The following is a 20258-nucleotide window of genomic DNA, read 5'->3' as shown; positions in this document are numbered from 1 at the left end:
ATTGAATAAATGAGTAAATTCTTGATACTGTAGGATTCACAGTTTGTCTGGTTTGTGTTGACAACTACTGTACTACCGTACCGTATACAGGTAATAAATTTCCTTTATTTTCATTTAACAATAAATGTGTACCGTATTCTTCTTCATGGAAAAATAAGACATACCCTGAAAATAAGACCTAGCGCATCTTTGGGAGCAAAAATTAATATAAGACACTGTCTTATTTTCGGTAGATCTAGTATTCTATTTCCGGAGGCCTTGTGTATTTCCTCTATAGCAATGATGACGGTTAATGGATGCCGTTGTCTATTTGTTATTGTCTGTCTCTACCACTGATTTGAGACTCTAGGAGAGTAGGGACCATGTCGGGGCTATTCATCCTCACTCAGTTCCGATAGGCACATAGTAGGTACTAAATATTTGTTGGAGGATTGTTGCTCCTCCTTATCCTAGTGCAAGTTAGGACTAGGGTTAGCATTATGGGACAGAAAGCCACTTCCCAGTGGGTTAACCAGATGAGGGGTTTCTTTCTATCACAGAACAAGAAGACACCCGAAGTGGGCAGTTCTGTCTACTCCAGTGACGCCTCCATGCACTGGGGACCCGGACGCCTGTGGCCTGATCTGTTTTGCCGCTTGGCTGTCCTCCGGACCCCTAGACCACCTCCGTCACATGACTGAATCCAAGGCAGGAGAGGCGAGGGGCAAACAAAAGTGAGCCAGCTACGGATCTAAACTCACACTGTACTGGCTGGGACTGTGTGGGGCGGCCACACCCAGGTGCAAAGGAGGCTGGGAATCACTTTAGAGCTGAGCCCCTTGCTCCCCGAATGAAACTTGGGGTTCTGCTGGTGGGAGGAAAGGGAGAATGGCTCTGGGGAGGGCAGCTGGCTGAGTCTGCTGCAGCTGCTCTGCAGGGACCTCCCACTCAGTTTCTTTCTCTCATTTATCATGCGACTCTGACTGAATCACAGGCCACCGAACTCTCCCGATGAAAGGGTCCTTTACATGCTTCTAGGCCAGCGCCCTCGTTCTGTCGTTATAAAAACGGGGGGGGGGGCCCTGGATCATCCAACTTACTCATGGTCCCGCGTGGACCCAGGCAGGGCTGCCTCCCAGTTTGGGGCCGGGGGAGGCCAGGGCTGGTGGGGAAATCGATCGAAGGAAAGCTCGAGGCTCAGACACACCAGTTGTAGAGATATTGCAGAATAATCTCTTTTTCACAAATACCTTAACTTTCAAAAAAAATTTATTTCTGAGGTATATAATGCAGAACAGGAGTGCCGTTTCTCTGCATCCAGCTCTGTGTCCCCCCCCCCCCCCCCCGCTAACAAACCGCTCCTTTTAGGTATGTTTTTTCATCCTTTTCGCCAGTGAAATTTATGAGCATTTACTTAAAGGAAAAAAAAAACACTGGAAAAACCGGAGAGAGAAAGAGCGATTATACATATGGAAAGCCATAAAGAGCCGCCGTGAATGTGCTGCGGTTACTGCCTCCTTAGAAAAACAAACGGCGGCCGGCTGGAATGTGAAGGGGCCTGTGTGCGGGCTCCGGGAGGCCCGCGAGGGGCGCCCCGCCTGTCTGTCTCCCCTCTGCCGGCCCCAGACAAAGCCGGAGAGAAAATGACTTTACCAAAAATGTTTAATTTAAAAAAGCTTCTTTATTTTAAAAAATATATGTTTTGTAGAAACCTAAGGAAGCCCAGGCAGTCATTTACTGTGAGCTGAGAGAGAATCCCCCCAATGGGCCTGTCAGTGCTCCCCAGACTGGTGAGGCCACACCACAACCGAGTGTGAGTGTGCATGCATGTGCGTGTGCGTGCATGCGTGTGTGTGTGTGTGTGCTCATGTGTGCATATGCATATATATGTGTGTGCATGTGCATGTGTGTGTGCGTGCACAAATAATTGTCTTTTTGGGAGGGGGTGGTGTCCAGAAGAGCAGCTTTTGGAGGTTCTCCTTCCCTGAGGACTTGGGACAATCCCTGGGGGCGAGGACATGCTTGCAGATCCAGTTTTTGGCTTGTCTGGCCTCCCCCTGCCGCTCCTGAGGTCTGGAGTTGGCCTCCTGCTCTCCCCTAACTAGCTCCGCTAAGCTCTGTGGCTCTCCGTCCGCCCTCCTGCCTCTCAGCTCACCTCCCCCAACTCCCCAAAGCACAGCTGAGACCACAGGGTAACATTTTCTCAGAGTTGTCCTTGGGAACTCAGAGGGAAAGGCGGTGGCGAAAATAAAACCCTGGTCCTGCATGCTGGCGCCAGAGTTGGGTCCTGTCCTCTGGTGAGGCACGCCCTCTTTACGGCGCTCTCTTCCCTGGACCCCCGGCCTGCTCCCTGATCCCAGGGGCAGCCCACTCTGTCCCCCCAAGTCCAGGAACGCCCCTCCCCACTCTCTCTATCTCTCTCAGGCGAAGTGAGAAGCAAACCTCCCAAACTCATCTCCCCTTTTCCTCCGTGGCCACTCCTGCTGAGTTCCTCTCTTCCAGATCTCTGTTCTGGGATTTGGGCTGCGACTTGATGTCCCCCAAAGACCCCCTGGAGTACCTCTGTCTTCAGGTGACTCTTCCTCCAGAGAGAGACCTTCTGGGCCCTCTGGCGACAAGCACCACTGGCCACTTTAAACGACAGTCCTGCGGCTTCAAAGATAACCAGCCATAGGCTCTGGGCCATCAGTTATGAAAGCACAACTCAGAGGACCCCCTCGGAACCTCCTCCTCCCAGCCTGCCAGGCACCCCAAGCTCCAGACCCCCCACTGAGGCTCGGCAGGATGGGGGGCCCCTCTTGGCGGCACTGCCTTGGGAGCACTGATCCTCCACGTCGGCCGCAGGGCCCCTGAGGCCCCATCCCGGTCTCCACACACGCCTGGGAGGCTGCTCTGCCCGGCCCTGAGCGGTCCCCGCAGCTGTGATCCAAAACACAAATGCCCTAGCACCAGTGTCACCGCTGGAAAGCACCACGGAGGTCCTGATGCCCGCCTGCTCCCTCCATCGCCGAGGAACGGAGGCCCAGGGTTCGTGTGCAGGGCCCTGCTCGAAATCAGAGCGGGGTTGTGTGGCAATCTCCTTTAGAAGGCATCCCCTTCCCTTTCCTCCCTGCGGAAGCTGGAGACTATCTTTGTGTTGCTGCGCATTTTTTCAGTCATAGGGGACAGAAAACCAACTTGGAAATGCTTGAGAAAGAAAGGAATTTGTTGGCTCATTCCTAGAGCTGGGGTGGGTGACGGGGGGGCCGGTCCTGAACCACACGGCCTCCGAGTAAGGGAAGTGGAGGGGCTGGTACCAGGAGGAGGAGGAGGATGCTGCAGGGGGAGAGTGGCGGGTCTAGGACAATCCACCTCCTGGCGGCCCTAAACTCTCATCGACTTCTCTTCCCATACACACAAACATGCCACATGCAACCTTAAACACGCTGGCCATGGGAAGACAGCTGAAGTCTCCCCTTTATGGGGTCCAGCCATTCTCACCACCCATCTGTGCGCTCTGCGAGGATCTCCCTCATGTGGCCCCGGGAGCTGGTTCTTCTGCCTCTTCCGCAGCCTGTCCCCCAGGTTTTGGTTTGAGGGTCTCTGAGCAGTGTCTTGGGGCCTCTGCTTACCACGTTTGGGCTTTCTCTGGCCAAAAGCCTGTCCTGGGTGCTTGTCCAGTTGGTGCATGGACAGAGGCGTTTTGCTGGGAGGGTGAGGGACTGTGTCTGCCCTTTCCCATGTCGCATAAAGGGTTCCCTAGGCTGAAAATTGTATTGTCTTCTGACAGTACAAGCCCTTAAAAGCGTAATAAGTACATCATTTGGAATGCTTTTCATTTTAATAAATTAATTAATTATATCCTCACCCAAGGATATTTTTTCCATTGATTTTTTTAGGGAGAGTGGAAGAGAGAGGGCAAGACAAGAGAAACATTACACATATCGATTGCTTGCCTCCTGCACGAGCCCCCACCAAGGCCTGGGCCAGGGAGGAGCCTGCAACCAAGGTACGTGCCCTTGACCGGAATTGAACCCAGGACCTTTTAGTCTGGAGGCGGACTCACACTCTCTCCACTGAGCTAAACCCGCGAGGGCAGGAGTGCTTTTTCCCCAAAACAACAGAAACCCCAATTAGTAAAAAAGGACAATATGCACAGAAAGGGAGGAAGTGATTTCTAGAAACTTCTTTGCTGGCCTCCCCCCACATCTCACTGGCAACACTGGGTCACATGCCCATTCCTAAACCAATCACTTGCCTGCTCTTAGGCTCAGTCCCTGAGCTGGCAATGGGGTGACTTCCCTGAGGGGTGATGGCTGCACACAATCTGGGTTTGTTCAGCCAGGAAGCAGGGAGGGGCCCTGTGAACACCAGTCCGCCGGCCTCCATCAGGCCTTTGTCTGTTTGCATTCAGGCACTTGCCTGGCCACCTGTCCTGGAATCTAGATGCCAGCCTGGTGGTTTCTGTCTCGTGCTCAGAGGTCTTGGTTCTCTGCCTATTCCCCCAGCTTTCAGCCTCCATCCCCGCCTTGCTTTGGACCCAGGTGAGACGACGAGCCCATGGAATGGAAAGGCAGAGCTGTGGCCCTCCGCCCCAGCTCCCATTCTAGCAAACCGGTCTTCACCAAGAGGCCATGTTCAGCTTCCTGAGGTGCTTTGCAAACACTTGGGGCGTTAGGCTGGTCTCCACCCCACCTGGGACCCTGTTCCTCAGCTTCCGGCGAGTGCAGGACCTAATTTGCTTACAGCATCGTGTTAATCTTCCCCAACTTTGCAGGAAAACAGATTCTATGGCTCTTGGATACCTCAGAAGGCTGGCGGGAGGCTGCAAGAGGCCCTCTTGCTGGAGGCTGTGCCCTTTTCGCCCCCCCCCCCCCCTTTCCCCTTGGGCTTGTCTTTTCCGGAAAAGGCCTGAGCATTAGCCAACACCCAAAACATGTGTACATCAAACAGAGTCAGAATTATAGGGCAGCTATAGATGTAGACATAGAAAAAAATATATTTTTTAAACAATGCAGACCCAAGAAGGCTTCCACAAGCCGCCTTTCCTGGTGGGGGCAGATTGGGAAGTTTGGGAAGACTGCCGGGCACTGGGATGAGAGCATGAGGACCAGGTGAGACAGGTCCTCATCCGAGCACACGTAGAGTCTGCCTGGGAGATAGGAACCACACTCCAGCAGCAACGAAGGAGGAGTCAGTGTGAGTTCGTGTGATAAGCACCCTTTCTCTTCCCGGCAAAATCCTGTCGCGAAGACGCAGATGGAATGTCCCCTTCTTGGTAAAGTCTCCCCGGGACCCTCCTGTGAGGACCTGTAGTGCTGAGTCCAAAGCCCTCCTGGTGCTTCTCATGCCACATCCCAGAGGACCCCCTCCTCCCCCCCCCCCCCCCCCCCCCCGCCCCGGTCTCCCGCAGCGAGGGGAGCATCTCCCAAAAGTCTCTTTTGTGTTTGATTCTGTTTTGGCAACAGCTTCTTGTCAGACCTGTCTTACCAGCATGTTAGTTGGCCACTTTCCCATCAGACCCGTGAGCTCTCTAGATCAGAAACCAGTCAGCAGGGTACACGTCTGCCTGACCACCGTGAGGAGACGCGGGCATGCTTCCCACCATGGCTGTTCCCAGCTGGTGACAGTGTAGCTCGGGCACTAGGGCCGGCCTTCCTGAGGGAATGCAGGACTCGCGGATGACAGTGTTGCCTCACAGGTCACACAACAGCCTGGCTCTCATGGTCTCATCCTTCCCCCTCCGTTCCCGGGTGTCAGACCCACATCTGATGAAGGTTCTCCTGCCTTCTGACCCCACCTTTGTTATCCTTCGTGGCATTTCTCCCCATGAATCTCTGGCCTGCCTAGTCTTGTGCTGATGGCAGCTTCTTGGAGGACCTGAGATTGGTTATTTGTCTTCCCGGCTGGGCACCATCCCACCGTGGAGCACAGTGCCTGGGCCAGAAGGAGGACCGGACAAAGGGATGCGACTTCAGAGAAGGGGCAGGTGAGTGCGGGAGAAAGGAGCCGGAGGAAGCTTCAGGAGGAAGCGGGCCTTGCCCAGGCCCCGAGGCTGCGGCGCGGAACAGTCCTCAGGAGGCACGGCCCCTGAGGAGGGTGGGTGAGTGTTCCATGGTCCGGGTGCAGGAGGGGGCCGTGGGGTACCAGAATGGGTCACTCTGCCTCACACAGGAGGGTCGGCAGGCAGGGGTGCGACAGAGGAGCAGAGCGAGCACATGGGAACCAGGACGGGCAACCGTGGAGGCTCTGACACCGAGCAGGGCCCCCAGATGGTGCGGGAACTGTGAGTGTGTGTGTGTGTGTGTGTGTGTGTGTGTGTGTATGTGTGTGAGGCATGCGGATCAGGGCGGATTTTCCTCACGTGTCTCTGCGATGAGATCAGCGTCCAGAGCCAGAGCGAGTTCCCCTTTGTGAGATCTAGTGCCTCCCGGGCACGGTGCAGTCCCAACCGCCTGGCCCTGGCTCCCAGCACCGCACTGTCCGCTCCGATGACATCTGTTTACAGTTCCCATCCAGCCGTCCTGTTCCCACCGCCCTGTGGTGAGGGCGACGGGGGGAGACTCTGGCAAAAATAGGGCTCCTGCCCCAGCTGTGGCCCGACTCCCACAGGCCCCCGAGGCTGAGAGGAGTGGGGCTGGGAAGTGCCCTTCAAGGGACTGTACCCCAGAGGGGGTGTGCCATGCCCAGGGTAGGGAGAGCCCTGGACAAAGCCAACGTGATGAGGAGCATCAGGTACGGCAACGGGGTGGGGTACAGGGTCCCCTTGCTCAGTCACAAGAACAAACTAGCTGGCCTCAGGGGACACGTCACACGAGGCCCCAGCTGGTGTGGCTCCTCCAAAGTCCTGGCTCCTTCTCCGCTGCCCAGGCCAGCGGGGGGTACCTGGGCTGGGGGGCTGCAGTGCCGTGGGCTGTGGGCGAGCTGGGTTCCAGATGGGGGGCCTTACCCCAGTGACCTTCAGGCCCTTCATGGTCAAGGGACTGAGCCCCAGCTTATCTCTCCAGCTGCCCTGTTCCCTGCCACTTTATCAGGAAGGTATCGGAGCCCGGAACGCCAACCTCTCCCTCCCCGTGGGACAGCACCAGGTGCAGGGGTGGGCCAGCTCTGGGGCACAGGGAGTAAACCTGAGGGTTTAAAAGGCCCCAGGATCTTCTCTCTATTTCAGTTGACCTTCCCAACTGGCTTCAGCATGCAGGGGCTGCTGGTTTTGAGTCTCCTGCTGGGGGCTGTCCTTGGCAAAGATGACTTTGTGGGGTAAGAGGGGAGACAGGGAGGACTCGGCCTCCAACCACCATCTGGAGGACATGGACAGACAGACACATTCTGGGAGGCAGGCCGACCAGGGACCAGGGCTGAGAAAGGGCCCGACTGTTAAGCCCCCCTGAGCCCTGGATACCTGTGCTCTGAGGAGGAATTTATTTCCCGGAGAAGAGGCAGGAGGAGGCTTGGCTGGCTTTGGAGAGAGACAGAGACTCTACACGGGGATTGGGGACATCAGCAGTGTCCCAAAGGTTCGCAGGAGCCCAGGCTGTCTATTGCTAGACCAGTGGTAGGCAAAGTGCGGCTCACGAGCCACATGCGGTTCTTTGGCCCCTTGAGTGTGGCTCTTCCACAAAACACCATGGCCTGGGCGAGTCTATTTTGAAGAAGTGGCATTAGAAGAAGTTTAAAAAATTTGGCTCTTGAAAGAAATTTCAGTCGTGGGTATTTGGCTCTGTTGGCCAATGAGTTTGCCCACCACTGGCTTAGACACCTTGTGCTTCCCCCTGCGCAGTGCAGAGGACTGAGGCCCAGCCTGGGTTTCCCGGCACCTGCTGCCCCCTCCCACCGGGGGCTGTGCACGGCCGGAGGGGCTTCACAGACCTTCAGCCTCCCCTTCTGTCTGCCCAGGCACCAGGTGCTCCGAATCTCTGCGGCCAATGAAGCCCAGGTGCAGAAGGTGGTGGAGCTGGAGGAGCTGGAGCATCTGCAGGTCAGAGGACAGCAGAGCCTTCCACCTGGGCCGCCCTCGGCCCTCACCGACCCCTGGAGCCCAGGCTCTCTCCCCCAAGCTTCTAGAAAGAGCCGTGGACTGATCCTTGTTAGGAAGTGATTAGACCCCTGGTTACTGGATCTTAGTGCTTTTGATCACCTGAGCAAAGAGGGATCCCTATTCTAGTCCCTCTTCCCCGGTATTGTCTCCAAGTCCTCACCCCACTCTGCTTTCGTGGCCATTTCTCTGATCATACTGGACTTTGTCCCGTGTCCAGGGGTTCCCTTCATCCTCTGTCCCTAGCACCCCAATTGTATGGGAAATCCTGCCACCAACGCCCTTCCCCAGCCCACCGTGACAGTGCCGGTTCTCGTCCTTCCAGCTGGACTTCTGGCGGGGCCCCGGCCAGCCTGGCTCCCCCATCGACCTCCGAGTGCCCTTCCCCAGCCTCCAGGCCGTCAAGGTCTTCCTGGAGGCCCACGGCATCAAGTACACGATCATGATCGACGACGTGCAGACGCTGCTGGACGAGGAGGAGGAGCAGATGACCGCCTTCAAGACCCGGGCCGCCTCCACCGACACCTTTAACTACAACGTCTACCACAACCTGGACGAGGTGAGGGGCCTCTCGGCCGCGCCCACAGGCACCGAGCTCTCGGCCAGGCTGGCAGAGCCTGGGTGTGCGTGGCACCCGCCCTGTCTTCACGTGGCCCGGGCTCCACACTGTGGGGCTCCCAGCTGGGCGGCTAATGGAGCGGTGAAGGGAGGCGTCCGGGTGCCTGGAGGCCATTAAAGCCGGCCCTCCCTCCTGTCCCGGCTCAGATCTATGGCTTCATGGACATGCTGGTGGCTGAGCACCCGGGGCTTGTCAGCAAGCTCGAGATCGGCAAAACCTACGAAGCCCGTCCCATCTACGTGCTGAAGGTAACGAGCTCCTGCTGGGGCTGTGCGCGGCACACTCGCAAGAATGGGCCCCCACATCCGTGTGCAGGGGGAGCCTGTGGTCACGGGGAACACAGTGCTTACCGACTCCCGGTGCCCACAGTGGGAAGGTCTGAGTTTCCATGCTGGCCTAGGTGTGCGCGCATCTGTACGCACAGTTTTAACGTTTAAGTGACCTGCGTGTTTCCAATCAAGCGTCCCGCTGTGGAAAGTATCCTGGAGTCGGGGTGACCCCGGCCAAATGTTCTGTGATCTCCAGTGGAGAGGAACAGGGTGGGGGGTCTGGAAGCTTGGGCTAAGGGCATGAGGCCAAGTTTTGTGGGGGTCTCTGTCCAGGCCACACACCTCCCCCCCCCCCCCCCCCCCCCCCCCCCCCCCCCCCCCCAGTGATAGCCCCACAAACAGAGTCTCAGCCTGTGATACCCAGAGAGCAGCTGGCCTCTGGCCCCGGGGGCAGACCAGGCCCAGCCGGACCACCACTCTGCTCTTCTCCGTAGTTCAGCACCGGGGGAAACAACCGCCCCGCCATCTGGATCGACACGGGCATCCACTCCCGGGAGTGGGTCACTCAGGCCAGCGGGATCTGGTTTGCAAAGAAGGTAAGCCTGGGGCGCTGAGGGGGCTCTGGCCCAGCGGAGCGCTGGTGTCCGAGGCCCATAGAAATACTGGCCTCCCCTTCCCACCCGGAAACCGTGACCTCAGAGGGGGGCTGCGGGCAGGTGTCTACTGGTCTAGCATGGCAGACGCCTGACCTGGCCCCCACTCCACCTCTCTGCCTTCCCACCCTCACCAGATCACACAGGACTACGGCAACGACCCGGGCTTGACCGCCATTCTTGACAGCATGGACATCTTCCTAGAGATTGTCACCAATCCTGATGGTTTTGTCTTCACCCACAAGAAGGTATATGCCATCTCCTGTTCTTGGGGAAAGCAGGGTGGGCCTCTGGGTCCTGAGACTAAGTTACTCACCCCTCTTCTCAACCTCCAGAAGTCAAGGGAAGGGCAAACAGACGCCCCCCCCCCCCCCTCCCAGATCAGGGTTCTCAGTCTCGGCATCCTTGACATTTTGGGCATGCTGAGTGTTTGGCAATCCTGATGAGTACTCATGAGATGCCGGGAGCAACTCCCTAGTTGAGATCACCAAAACACCTTCAAACATTGCCAAAATGTCCAGTTGTGGGGGGGGGGGGTGGTGTGCAAAATTGTCCCCAGCGGAGACCCACTGCCCCAGACCTTACCTCCTGGTTTTATTTCATGGTTATGGCAGGCGCAGCATGCTACCAATCAAAATGTGAATGGGGTGGGCACCTCATGCCTTTCCATTTCCAGCAGAAGAAACTTCTGCCCGTATGCCACCCACTGTCTCCTCCTTCAACCAAGAGCCCCCTCTACTAGTATACATCTTCCCCCTGACAACCAGTTGAGAGTGGTTTCTGATCCCACGCCTTGTCCACACCCAAGCTCCGGATCAGGGTGCTTTGCGTTGACTGAGGCCGCTCCAGCCCACGCTGCTCCCGGCGGTGCTGAGCCCAGGCTAGCGTGGTGATGGCGACAGACCAGTGTCTGATTCCTTCCTCAGAACCGCTTGTGGCGCAAGACTCGCTCCCTCACGGCAGGCTCCTCCTGTGTCGGGGTGGACCCCAACCGGAACTGGGATGCTGGCTTTGGGAGTAAGGCCCAGTGTGATCTGGGAGCAGGGATGGGACAACTGGGAATGCCTTCTTACACTTCTGTCCTATTGTCCCCCCTCCCTGTCCTGCCCCAGCAGCAAGGGCTTGGGGTGAGGGTTGCGGGGGGGGGGGGGCGGGGGGGAGGTCAGCCCCTCTGTGAGGCTCAGGGAGGGAGGTGGCACTCTGAGGCTTGCTTGTTCCTCTCAATGGAACTGAGATCTGAAACCTCCTGGGGGCCTTCAGGCCGTCCCTCTGTGGCCACTTCACTGCAGCAATGGGTCTGGCTTGAGAGCCCTTCTCCCCTCCTGGGCGGGCCCTTCATCTCTGCCCGCGGCCTGGAGAGGTGGCCCCCAGGTTATAGAAGGCCTCTGGCCTTTTCCTTCGTCCTGCATCCACCTCACTCCCCACTCCACGCAGGGACACTTGGCTCCGCTGTAAGGAATGCCAACTGCCCCCTCTCCCCTCCTCAGAGACCGGAGCCAGCAGCAACCCCTGCACTGAGACTTACCACGGCAAGTTTGCCAATTCCGAATCCGAGGTCAAGTCCATCGTGGACTTTGTGAAGAGCCATGGGAACTTCAAGGCCTACATCTCCATCCACAGCTACTCCCAGCTCCTCCTCTATCCCTATGGCTACACAAAGGACCCCGCCGCGGACGACGCTGAGCTGGTACGTGCGCTCCCCCGCTTGCCCTTCGATCCCAAAGGCAGCTTTGGGTGGCAGGCCCAGGGGTTCATCCGTCAGATCTGCTTAAGGCACGAGGGCTTACCCATGCCTGACATCCTGCTCCTCCCTGGGCCCCTGAGGGTTTGGGGAGACTGGCAAGACACACCTGCCTTACTTTTCGTCGGGGAAACTGAGGCATCGAGTGGTTGAATCACTTTGGTCACGTGGCAGGCTGAGAGGAGGGGCTAGACTTTGAGCTTGTACCTCAAGTTCACTCTTGGAGCTACAGTGTGACCAAAGGGCCATAAAGTGCCAGCCAGACACCCTGCAGGGTCAGAGGATCCCAGCTCCGGAGCTGGACTTGCATGTCCTAGCAGGCCCTGTGTTCTCTGCTGGGGATCTGCTTCTGTGGGGTGCGTGTTTCTGGGCTGCCCTGGGCCTTGGTGTTGCTGGCCATGACAGGTTTTGTTTGGCATTTTCTCCAGGAAGGGCTGGCCAAGTCTGCCGTGACGGCCCTGGCCTCTCTGTATGGGACCAAGTACAAGTACGGCAGCATCTTCAAAGCAATCTGTAAGTGGGTGCATGGTCTCTGTGTGTGGCCCCAGGTGCCCAGATCTGGGGGCATGGGCAAGGAGAACGGCTCCTGACCCCGCTGACACCTGCAGGCTCCCCGGGCAGTGCCGCCCCTCCTCTGCCTTCTTCAACACCTTCACACAAACATGTCCGCTCCTCTGAGAACTCTTGTCCCTTGTCTTGGGGTTAAGTCCAGCTTCATGGAGAGTGACGGTGGAGAGTTCTGCTGGCATTCATAGGTCACCCAGAAATTCAACTTCAAAACATCCCTGCAATGCCCTTCCATCAGAGAACACATCTCCTCTTTCCCCAGCTTACGTAGGCGGTGACTGCGGTAGAAACACGGCTACACAACAAGTATTTGTTGAGCACCTACTGTCCACGAGGCCTTGTTTTACCTGCTTGGGAATTAAATAAGCACAGATTGAAAACACACACACACACACACAGAGCCTTACATTCTAGCCAGGGAGACTGACAAGGACCAAGTGTAAATGGTGCAGTATGTTAGAGAGTAAAAGGAAAACCAGAATAGGGCGAGGGGACCAAGGAATCCTGGGGGTGGGAGTGGGTGGGTAAGGGAAGGCCTCAGTGAGAGAGTGACATTTGGACAAGTGGTGAAGGAAATACGGGAGGAAGCCAAGAGGCTATCTACCTGAGGAAGAGCTTCCAGACGAAGGAACTTTCTAGAACAAAAGCCCTACCCTGTGGTACTAGCACAGAGACCCTCAAGGCTGCAGTCGAGTGAGAACACAAAGTTGTGGAGGCAGGCGGGGTGCAGGCAGATCCGTGGGGCGCTGAGGGAACGCACCAGCTGACCGGAGGCAGGGGCACTGAAAAGCGGGGCACAGGGATGGAGGTGGGGGGCGTGCACATCTCAGTCTCACATCCTTCCTGCCCTTGGCCCAGGTTCTGGTGGGTCACCATCTTCCCCAGCGCTGGCCTTGCTTTTGGACTCCAGGCCTTCTTTGGCGACTGAGTCAACACCAAGTCTAAGGCCTTTGCTTTCTTCAAGGCCGTCAAGTTAAATTCTGATATGCAGCCGCCTTCCTGCTCCCCCCCCCCCCCCCCCCATTTGAAAGCAGCTTCCTAGCTGCTTGGTCACGGCAAATCTGGGCCCAGTTTCTCCTGAAAAGGCAGACAAGGAATGTTTGCTTTGACTCTGGCCCTTGCAGTCTGCCCTGCAGGCCACGGCCCCAGGGGACAAATCCTGGTGACCCGAGTGGGGAGCTGGAGCACCTGGAGGCTTGACCAAAATGGCTCCTGGAGGGCGGAGGCGGTTTTCAGTGGGAGCTTTTGCAATGGCAGGAACGTTCCCGAATCCCCAGGGCGAGGAGAACCCTTGCTGGTCCCCCTCTGGGGGCCTCTTGGGCTGAGAGCCTTCTGGGGAGCTACTTGGGAGGAAGCCAGGCTGCTTGGTCAACAGCAGGCACCGAGGAGATGGTGACCCCACCAACACTGCAGGGGCCCCGGGCCTTCGGACCATCGGCCTGGCCCATGAACTATTTCCAAGTGACTGACCTTTGCTCTCCCGTGCCTGTTCCTGCCCAGACGTAGCCAGTGGAAGTTCCATCGACTGGGCCTACAACCAGGGCATCAAGTACTCCTTCACCTTTGAGCTCCGCGACACCGGGCGCTACGGCTTCCTGCTGCCGGCCTCCCAGATCGTGCCCACGGCCCAGGAGACCTGGCTGGGGCTCCAGACCATCATGAACTACACTCGGACGCACCTCTACTGAGCTGGCCCCGCGCGCTCTCCCCTCTAGCCTCCCGGCAACCAAATAAAGCTCCAGTGTACATGGAACAGGATCTCGGGATGTGCATGTGGGAACACATGTGGCGCGTCTGCTCTTTCAAGCTGGGGCGGGAGTGATTTAGTTCCTGCAGGCCTCGCTGCAAATGTGTGGGTGGTTGGGCTAGATGACCCCGAAGTCTCCCCCGCTCCCCCCCTCGCATTCCAAGGGCCTGCGAATTTGTATCCGAGTGGCATCTGTTTTAATGAGACCACCCTGAGCTCAGCTCCAGTGGGGTGATTTGTCCATACCTTAGTAGCAGGCTGCAGTCACAGCTGCTAACCAAATGCCTGGCACCCTGCAGTGGCGAGGAATTCCGCTCCTACAATAGCCTCGCTGGTTGGGCCCATTCATCTGCAACAGCGGCACGTTTTAGTATGAAACAGAATAACCGGGCGGTCATTGCGGCCCCGCATAGATGTCGCAGCCAGGCAAAGCAAATATCTGTAAAGCAACTATGGCCTCCCACTCCCGAATGACATCGGAAGAGAGCGATGAGGTTAAAAAGAATCATTTTCTGAAGCTGAAGAGCACCAATCCCAGGACATCTTAAAAAAATATTTTTTATTGATTCCAGAGAGGAAGAAAGAGATGGAAATAGCAATGATGAGAGAGAATAGTTGACCGGCTGCTCCTGCACGTCCCACACTGGGGATCGAGCCCACCACCTGGGCATGTGCTCTTCCCCGGGAATGTCTGTGACCTCCTGGTTTGTGGTGGATGCCCAACCACTGAGCCACGCCAGCCAGGCCCAGGACATTTTATTGTGGTTCATCACGAAGACTGCCTTGAGGGACGGAAGTAGTTTCCTTTACATTTGTACGTCCTTTCCAGAATCTTTTGGTCCCACCCACCACCACTCCTGAACATTCATTAACTTTCTCAGACATAAGGCTCTCTCCTCTTCGTACCCTCCCAGAACCTAGAACTCACCTTCCCTCGTTCGCCTTGCAGATTCTGATGGTGGTGATAGACCCTGAGTGGCTAGCACATCAATATATGGGATATCTCAATCCTTTTTTCAAAGCAAGAATCTACATTGTTTTCTCCAAATCTCTTAAGATGTGACTGTAGAGCAGGGGGTTACTCCAACATCCCAACGGAAGCCGGTGCTTTCAAGTGGCCCTAGTTTCTGTTCAACTAAGATGATGCCTGCAGAAGTCACTGGGAAGTGGGTGGGATGGGTTGGTAGCTCCCCAAACAGTGGGGCAGGGGGTGGGGATGGCAGCCTCTTCTGTATCAGCCGGGTTGGGATGTCACATTGCATGCAGCTCTGTCTTTCCCCACATAAAATGGCCTAAAGGTAAAGTGCCTGTTTTTAAGGGACCCTTGGGGAATTTTCACCTTGAAGTTGTTTTTTTAATATGTTTTTTTTTCTTTTTTTTTTTTCCTGCCAAACAAACTAAAAAATGAAAAGAATAAAACACACTATACATACAATATAAGTAAACTCATGGGAGGCAAGGTAAAATAGTGTTTCTGCCTTTACGGAAACATGACCTAAAGATTTTAAGCACTTCCTTCAAGTTACCTTTTGGCAAACAGTTCCCTTCAATCTATGAAGATAAGCTGAATCCCACTTTAAAAATATATATATATATATATTTTATTGATTTTTTACAGAGAGGAAGGGAGAGAGCTAGAGAGCTAGAAAGGTCGATGAGAGAGAAACATCGACCAGCTGCCTTTTGCACACCCCCTACCGGGGATGTGCCCGCAACTAATGTACATGCCCTTGTCCGGAATTGAACCTGGGACCTTTCAGTCCGCAGACCAACGCTCTACCACTGAGTCAAACCGGTTTCGGCTGAACCCCATTTTAATGGTTCTATTTGTGCAAGTAAAAAGCTGATCTAATTTTTTTGTTTAATAAAGACTAATAAGTGAATAAATATTGACAGTAAGAAAATGTCATTTTATAAAACTGAGTTACTTAGATTTCAAAGGGTCAAATTGTTTAATTTAAAACTGTGCTCCCTGCCTGGCTGGTGTGGTTCAGTGGTTGAGTGTCAACCTATGAACCAGGAGGTCATGGTTCAATTCCTGGTCAGGTTGTGTGCTAGATCCCAAATAGGGGGCATGCAGAAGGCAGCTGATCAATGATTCTCCCTCATTATTGATGTTTCTATCTCTCTCTCCCTCTCTTTTCCTCTGTGAAATTAAAAAAAATTGTATTAAACACACACACACACACACACACACACACACACACACACACTTACTCACACACTGTGCTTCCTGATAGTAGGAAACACTTGACATTCAATTTCCAAAACCATCAATAGTACTTGATATACAGATGTCCAATATATATTTGTGGAATGAATGTTCTCCACTTTTTCTAACAAACTCATGAATTTTATAATCTGTCTAGTTTAGGCTTGCAAGTTATTTTGAATTCCCCAAGGTGTAGTTTAGAAAGTAAAGCTCTGAACAAGGAAGAGTCAAGGAAATGGAAAAGACAAAGAATGAAGCACTAGAATGAAAATTCCATGAGGGCAGGGATTGCATTGCTCTTGTTAATACTTAATCCTTACTTGTTGGCCAAGTGCATGGCACAGAGTAGGTTCTTAATAAATGTTCGTTAAATGGAGACATAGAAGTCATTAATACTTTTCTTTCATATTTTCAATGTAGAAAGAGCATTACATTTTGTTTGCAGATACATATTTTAAAAAATCTATTGGTGAAATTTTTTATTTTATAAATAAAAGCACAAGGGCTTAAAGAAGAAATAATTTTAGAAAGTATTTTACCAGATATGAAAAAGCATAAATAACCTTGAGGGGAAAGGAGCTCTTATAAGTAAAAGGAGTTAAAAAAAAAAATGGACTAATATTTCAAAAGAAAAATAGGCAATTCCCAAAAGAAGAAACACAAAAAGCCAATAAATGTATGATAGATACTGATCCTCTTGAGTAATCTTTTGGTGAATAAAGAAAAACAAATATACCATTTTCTCCCATGATTGACAAAGAATAACAAGACCAACAAGGGTATGAAGAAATAAGACTGTCTTCCCCTTTTGGCGGGAGGATAAATTTACACCCCTTCCTGGAGGGCAACTTGGCCATGTGGGTAAAAGTTTTCAACGTATCATCCTTTTGACCCTGAAAGTCCACTTGGAATAATTTATTTTATTAAAACATTCAGATAATTTCAAATATATGTAATTACACGGTTGCAATAATAAAAATTTATAAATAAAAAGGCAAAGATCCTAAGTAGATACCAGTATTGATACTAATGTGACACACAGAGTACTGTGAAGCCACTGAGGTCTAGGCCACAGCATCCTAAGTGAAAGAGGCCGGCCATACGATGGGAATGTTCTAAAACAGGACTATGTATGATTGCACAACTCTGTAAACTTACCGTAACACTGAATTATATATTTTAAATGGGTGGTGGTGGTGGTTTTCCTCTTTATACTTTTCTAACTTTCTTGCAGTGAATTTTAATAATGGGGGGCTTAAGGGGGTATTGTTTCAAACACACCATATAACCCATGGGCAAAGTTATCTAGTATTAACATCAAACATCTAAATAGCCATCTAAATTTGAGCCCAGTCCTGACTGGTGTTGCTCAGTGGTTAGAGTGTTGGGCCATGGGCCAAAGAGTCATGGGTTCGATTCCTGGTCAAGCACATACTTGGGATGCATGTTCAATCTCTCCCTCTTCTCCCCCTCCTTCCATCCCTTCCACTCTCTCTAAAAATCAATGGGGAAAATAAATATCCTCAAGTGAGTATTAACAACAAATAAATAATAAATTTGAGCCCAGATTCTTTTTTACACTTCATCATTTCTTCTACTCTAGCATCATATTCCACCATCAATTGCCCAGAACAATGTAACTGTCTTATCTTTGGAAAATTTACGCTCCAGATAGAGCTGGAAACAGCAGTGTTTTTACGAAGAGAAAGGGTTACTCTTGCCGCTGGTGGAGGACCAATCCCTGAAGCACTCTGCCGTAGCTCAGAGGAAAATTCCCAAGAGCACCTTCTGCTCAGATTGTTCCCCTAGCTTCTGGGGAACTGACTATGGTAATTGATTATGTCTATTCTCCGGAGCTTTTCACAAATCCTTCTTTTTCAATGAACTCATTTTACTTTTTTTCTTAGCCCTTTATATGTGGCCTGTGAGCCACTGGTGGTCCATGAGAACCCTTCGGGTGGTCTCTGAACTAACTCTCTCCCCCCGCCCCCTCTCTCTCTCACACACACACACACACACACACACACACACACACAGTCTAGCTTGCTGGCTTTGACCTGAAGTTAAAATTGAAATGTCACTGAATGCAATCCAGAAATGACCTCACTGGTCCCTCATCCAGTGCAGGCCATTCATCATCTCAGCGATTGTTTTGCAAGGCTGAGGGGGACGAGGTGGATTTGAAGATGCAGATGGGCTCTTGCTCTCGGGACTTAGAGGACAGAACACCATCCTGTGAACACACTAAGATCCAGATGCTACTCTCAGGAAAGAGCTCCAAGGAAAAAAAAGCACAGGGCGCCCGTGAACCCTGAAAAACCGTCACAGGGCAAGGAACCCTCCCCAAAGCTCTCAGGGCCTGCATTAAACTGGGAGCTCCAACTGCGAGCATCACTTAACCCCGGAGACAGACTGCCCGGTGTTTCTTGCTAAACTAAAAGAAGAAAATTAAAAGTCTTCTGCTGAACCAGAGCAGGGCTCAGCTGCATTTCAGGAGAGTGCAGGGAACGAGACCCCTGCTAACACGCAGGAGGCACACAAGGTTGCCACTGCTTCCTCCCGCCCAGGCCTCAGGCCACGGGCCAGTTCACATCATTTCTGGCTCAGCCTAAATCAGAAACATCACCGCAGAGGAGAGAAAAATCATATCAATATGGTTTATTGACTGAACAGTTGGACCTCTTGGGAAAACAGCCTATTTCCCCCCCTACGATCTAATGAAAAGTTTGTAACTCATTCCTTAAGTGACACCTCAGAAGGTGTTCACGAAGAAACAGAACGAACCCCAGAAACCTTGGAACACCTGTCTTTGGTCCCCAGACACAGAGGGCGGAAAGGCGGGGACAGAGTCCCAGAGCAGATGCCGGTCCTGAACTTCCCTGGCCTCTGGCTCAGCAGAGGAGAGCTCCCTGCGGAGTCCCCTGTGAGGGGGGAAGCCGGCGGCCAGGGGAGGTCCCATTCTTGTTGGTAAATCGGAGGCAGAGGGAGAGCATGGTTGTGCCCTGCTGATGGAACTTGCTCTGCAGACACCGTTCTGGCCCCCGACCTTCTAGCTCAGTGACTCAGCTCGTTTCTTCGTTTCCACTCGACCCTCCGTCTCCTACCTGAAAATGACAGCGCCTACCTCGCAGGACTGCTGTGAGAACTAAATGAGTCAAAACACAAAACAAAGGCTCTGCCTAACGCGTAGTAAGCTCTCCGTGAATGTCTGCTGGTATGATTGTCTGGACATCTTCAAGATTTGAAATAAGAGAGAACACATAACTCACTCTCAGCTGGGGATGGAGTGGACCCAAATTTGGTGAATGCTGAAGGCATTCTGCAGACAGCAGGAAATAATGAGGCCCTCACAGCTCTCCGGGGCCTCCTGCGGAGGGTAATCTAAAAACCTCAGGGCTGTGAATGCCTCTCCCACAAAAGCAGGACGTGCACAAGGGGATAAAAGAGAAAGCGCTTCCCGGATGTCCAGAATGGCGGGCCGGCACCGAGCCGCCCCACAATGGGCCTCACGTCCCAGAATTCAGACTTGACAGGTTCAATTCACTTGGTCACACACCCTGATGAAGGGCTGCTGTCATAGAGTTGGTGATTTTCACCCTCTCGGGGCTTATGGTCAGAATAAAATTCCAAATAATTGAAAAAAATGTAGCTCACCAGGTAACAGCATCTGGCAAATGACCCCCGTTTGCCCCGAGTTCCACCACGCGCCTGGGGATGGCGCGCACGTGAGAAGAATCTGCGGCTGCGTTTGGAACAAAGAGAACGGCCTCCGAGAGGGAGAACATCAGGATGGTGGCGTGACCAACAGAGTTTGGTAAACACATAAAACCGTGCACTGAATCCTGTTCTGTCTGAATTCAATGCTGAGAAATTTCCGTTACATATTTTATGCTATAATTGACCTGTGTACCAGTTTAAGAACACCACAATAGACAATTTCAGTAATAACTACAATTGTGGGAAAGAATTGCTAGTGGACTGTATTGTGAACACTTTGCAAGCACAGCCTGTCTTATTTACTGTTTTTATGAGGAAAATATATTTTGTTAATCAAAGAAGTAATTGAACTGCATGTAAGCATGTCATCACGCTCTCATAACCAAACTGATGAATTAGAATCCATGTTTCTGATGTTTCTTGGGAAAAAAAGAAAAGAAAAGCATTCTGGAGTTACATCTTGGAAAAGAATTGTGAAGAAAACAAAGGCACACAAAATACACTGAGAACATTCTGGAACTGGGAAAAAGAAAGGTTTTTAATGGTTATCCTCAGAGTAGAGCAATGAAGGGAGTCATGGATTTAAATCCAGGTGGACAGAAATTAATTATCTCCCTTAAAAAAGTCAGATAACACAAGACAGAATCTATAACTCATAAATAATACGACAGAAACCTAAACCAAACAAGAAAAATTACCTCCATATTTCTTCCTAGTCTAGGACTCTGATTTCCCTTATATTC

At 52.8% G+C, this 20258-nt stretch overlaps 2 protein-coding genes across 2 annotated transcripts in view; one reads left to right on the top strand and one right to left on the bottom strand.

Moving 5' to 3' along the window:
- Positions 1 to 5982: 5982 nt before the first annotated feature.
- CEP41 (centrosomal protein 41) overlaps positions 5983 to 20258 on the bottom strand; it is a 53267-nt gene continuing 38991 nt past the window's right edge. The window contains exons 12-13 of the transcript XR_006741765.1: positions 6774 to 6783; positions 5983 to 5995 (exon numbers count right to left, since the gene is read on the bottom strand). The gene's annotated coding sequence lies outside the window, so the exon portion shown is untranslated. The remainder of the gene's footprint in view (positions 5996 to 6773; positions 6784 to 20258) is intronic.
- Positions 7081 to 13619, top strand: CPA1 (carboxypeptidase A1). Its single transcript, XM_036439448.1, has 10 exons — positions 7081 to 7215; positions 7852 to 7933; positions 8316 to 8549; positions 8756 to 8857; positions 9373 to 9474; positions 9669 to 9779; positions 10458 to 10548; positions 11019 to 11218; positions 11701 to 11785; positions 13340 to 13619. The coding sequence occupies exons 1-10, from the start codon at positions 7151 to 7153 to the stop codon at positions 13525 to 13527; spliced, it is 1260 nt and encodes a 419-aa protein (XP_036295341.1). The 5' UTR covers positions 7081 to 7150; the 3' UTR covers positions 13528 to 13619.

The sequence above is a fragment of the Pipistrellus kuhlii genome, unplaced genomic scaffold, assembly GCF_014108245.1.
Source record: "Pipistrellus kuhlii isolate mPipKuh1 unplaced genomic scaffold, mPipKuh1.p scaffold_m20_p_153, whole genome shotgun sequence".
NCBI lineage: Eukaryota > Metazoa > Chordata > Mammalia > Chiroptera > Vespertilionidae > Pipistrellus > Pipistrellus kuhlii.
Note: the sequence above shows the minus strand (reverse complement) of the source record. Positions and strands in the feature narration are given on the sequence as shown.

Excerpts from the sequence above, each read along its gene's own strand:
- CPA1 (XM_036439448.1), top strand. The coding sequence starts at position 7,151 with ATGCAGGGGCTGCTGGTTTTGAGTCTCCTGCTGGGGGCTGTCCTTGGC. Across the intron at positions 7,216-7,851 it reads GGCAAAGATGACTTTGTGGG|GCACCAGGTGCTCCGAATCT; the intron begins GTAAGAGGGGAG and ends CTGTCTGCCCAG. Across the intron at positions 11,786-13,339 it reads CAGCATCTTCAAAGCAATCT|ACGTAGCCAGTGGAAGTTCC; the intron begins GTAAGTGGGTGC and ends GTTCCTGCCCAG.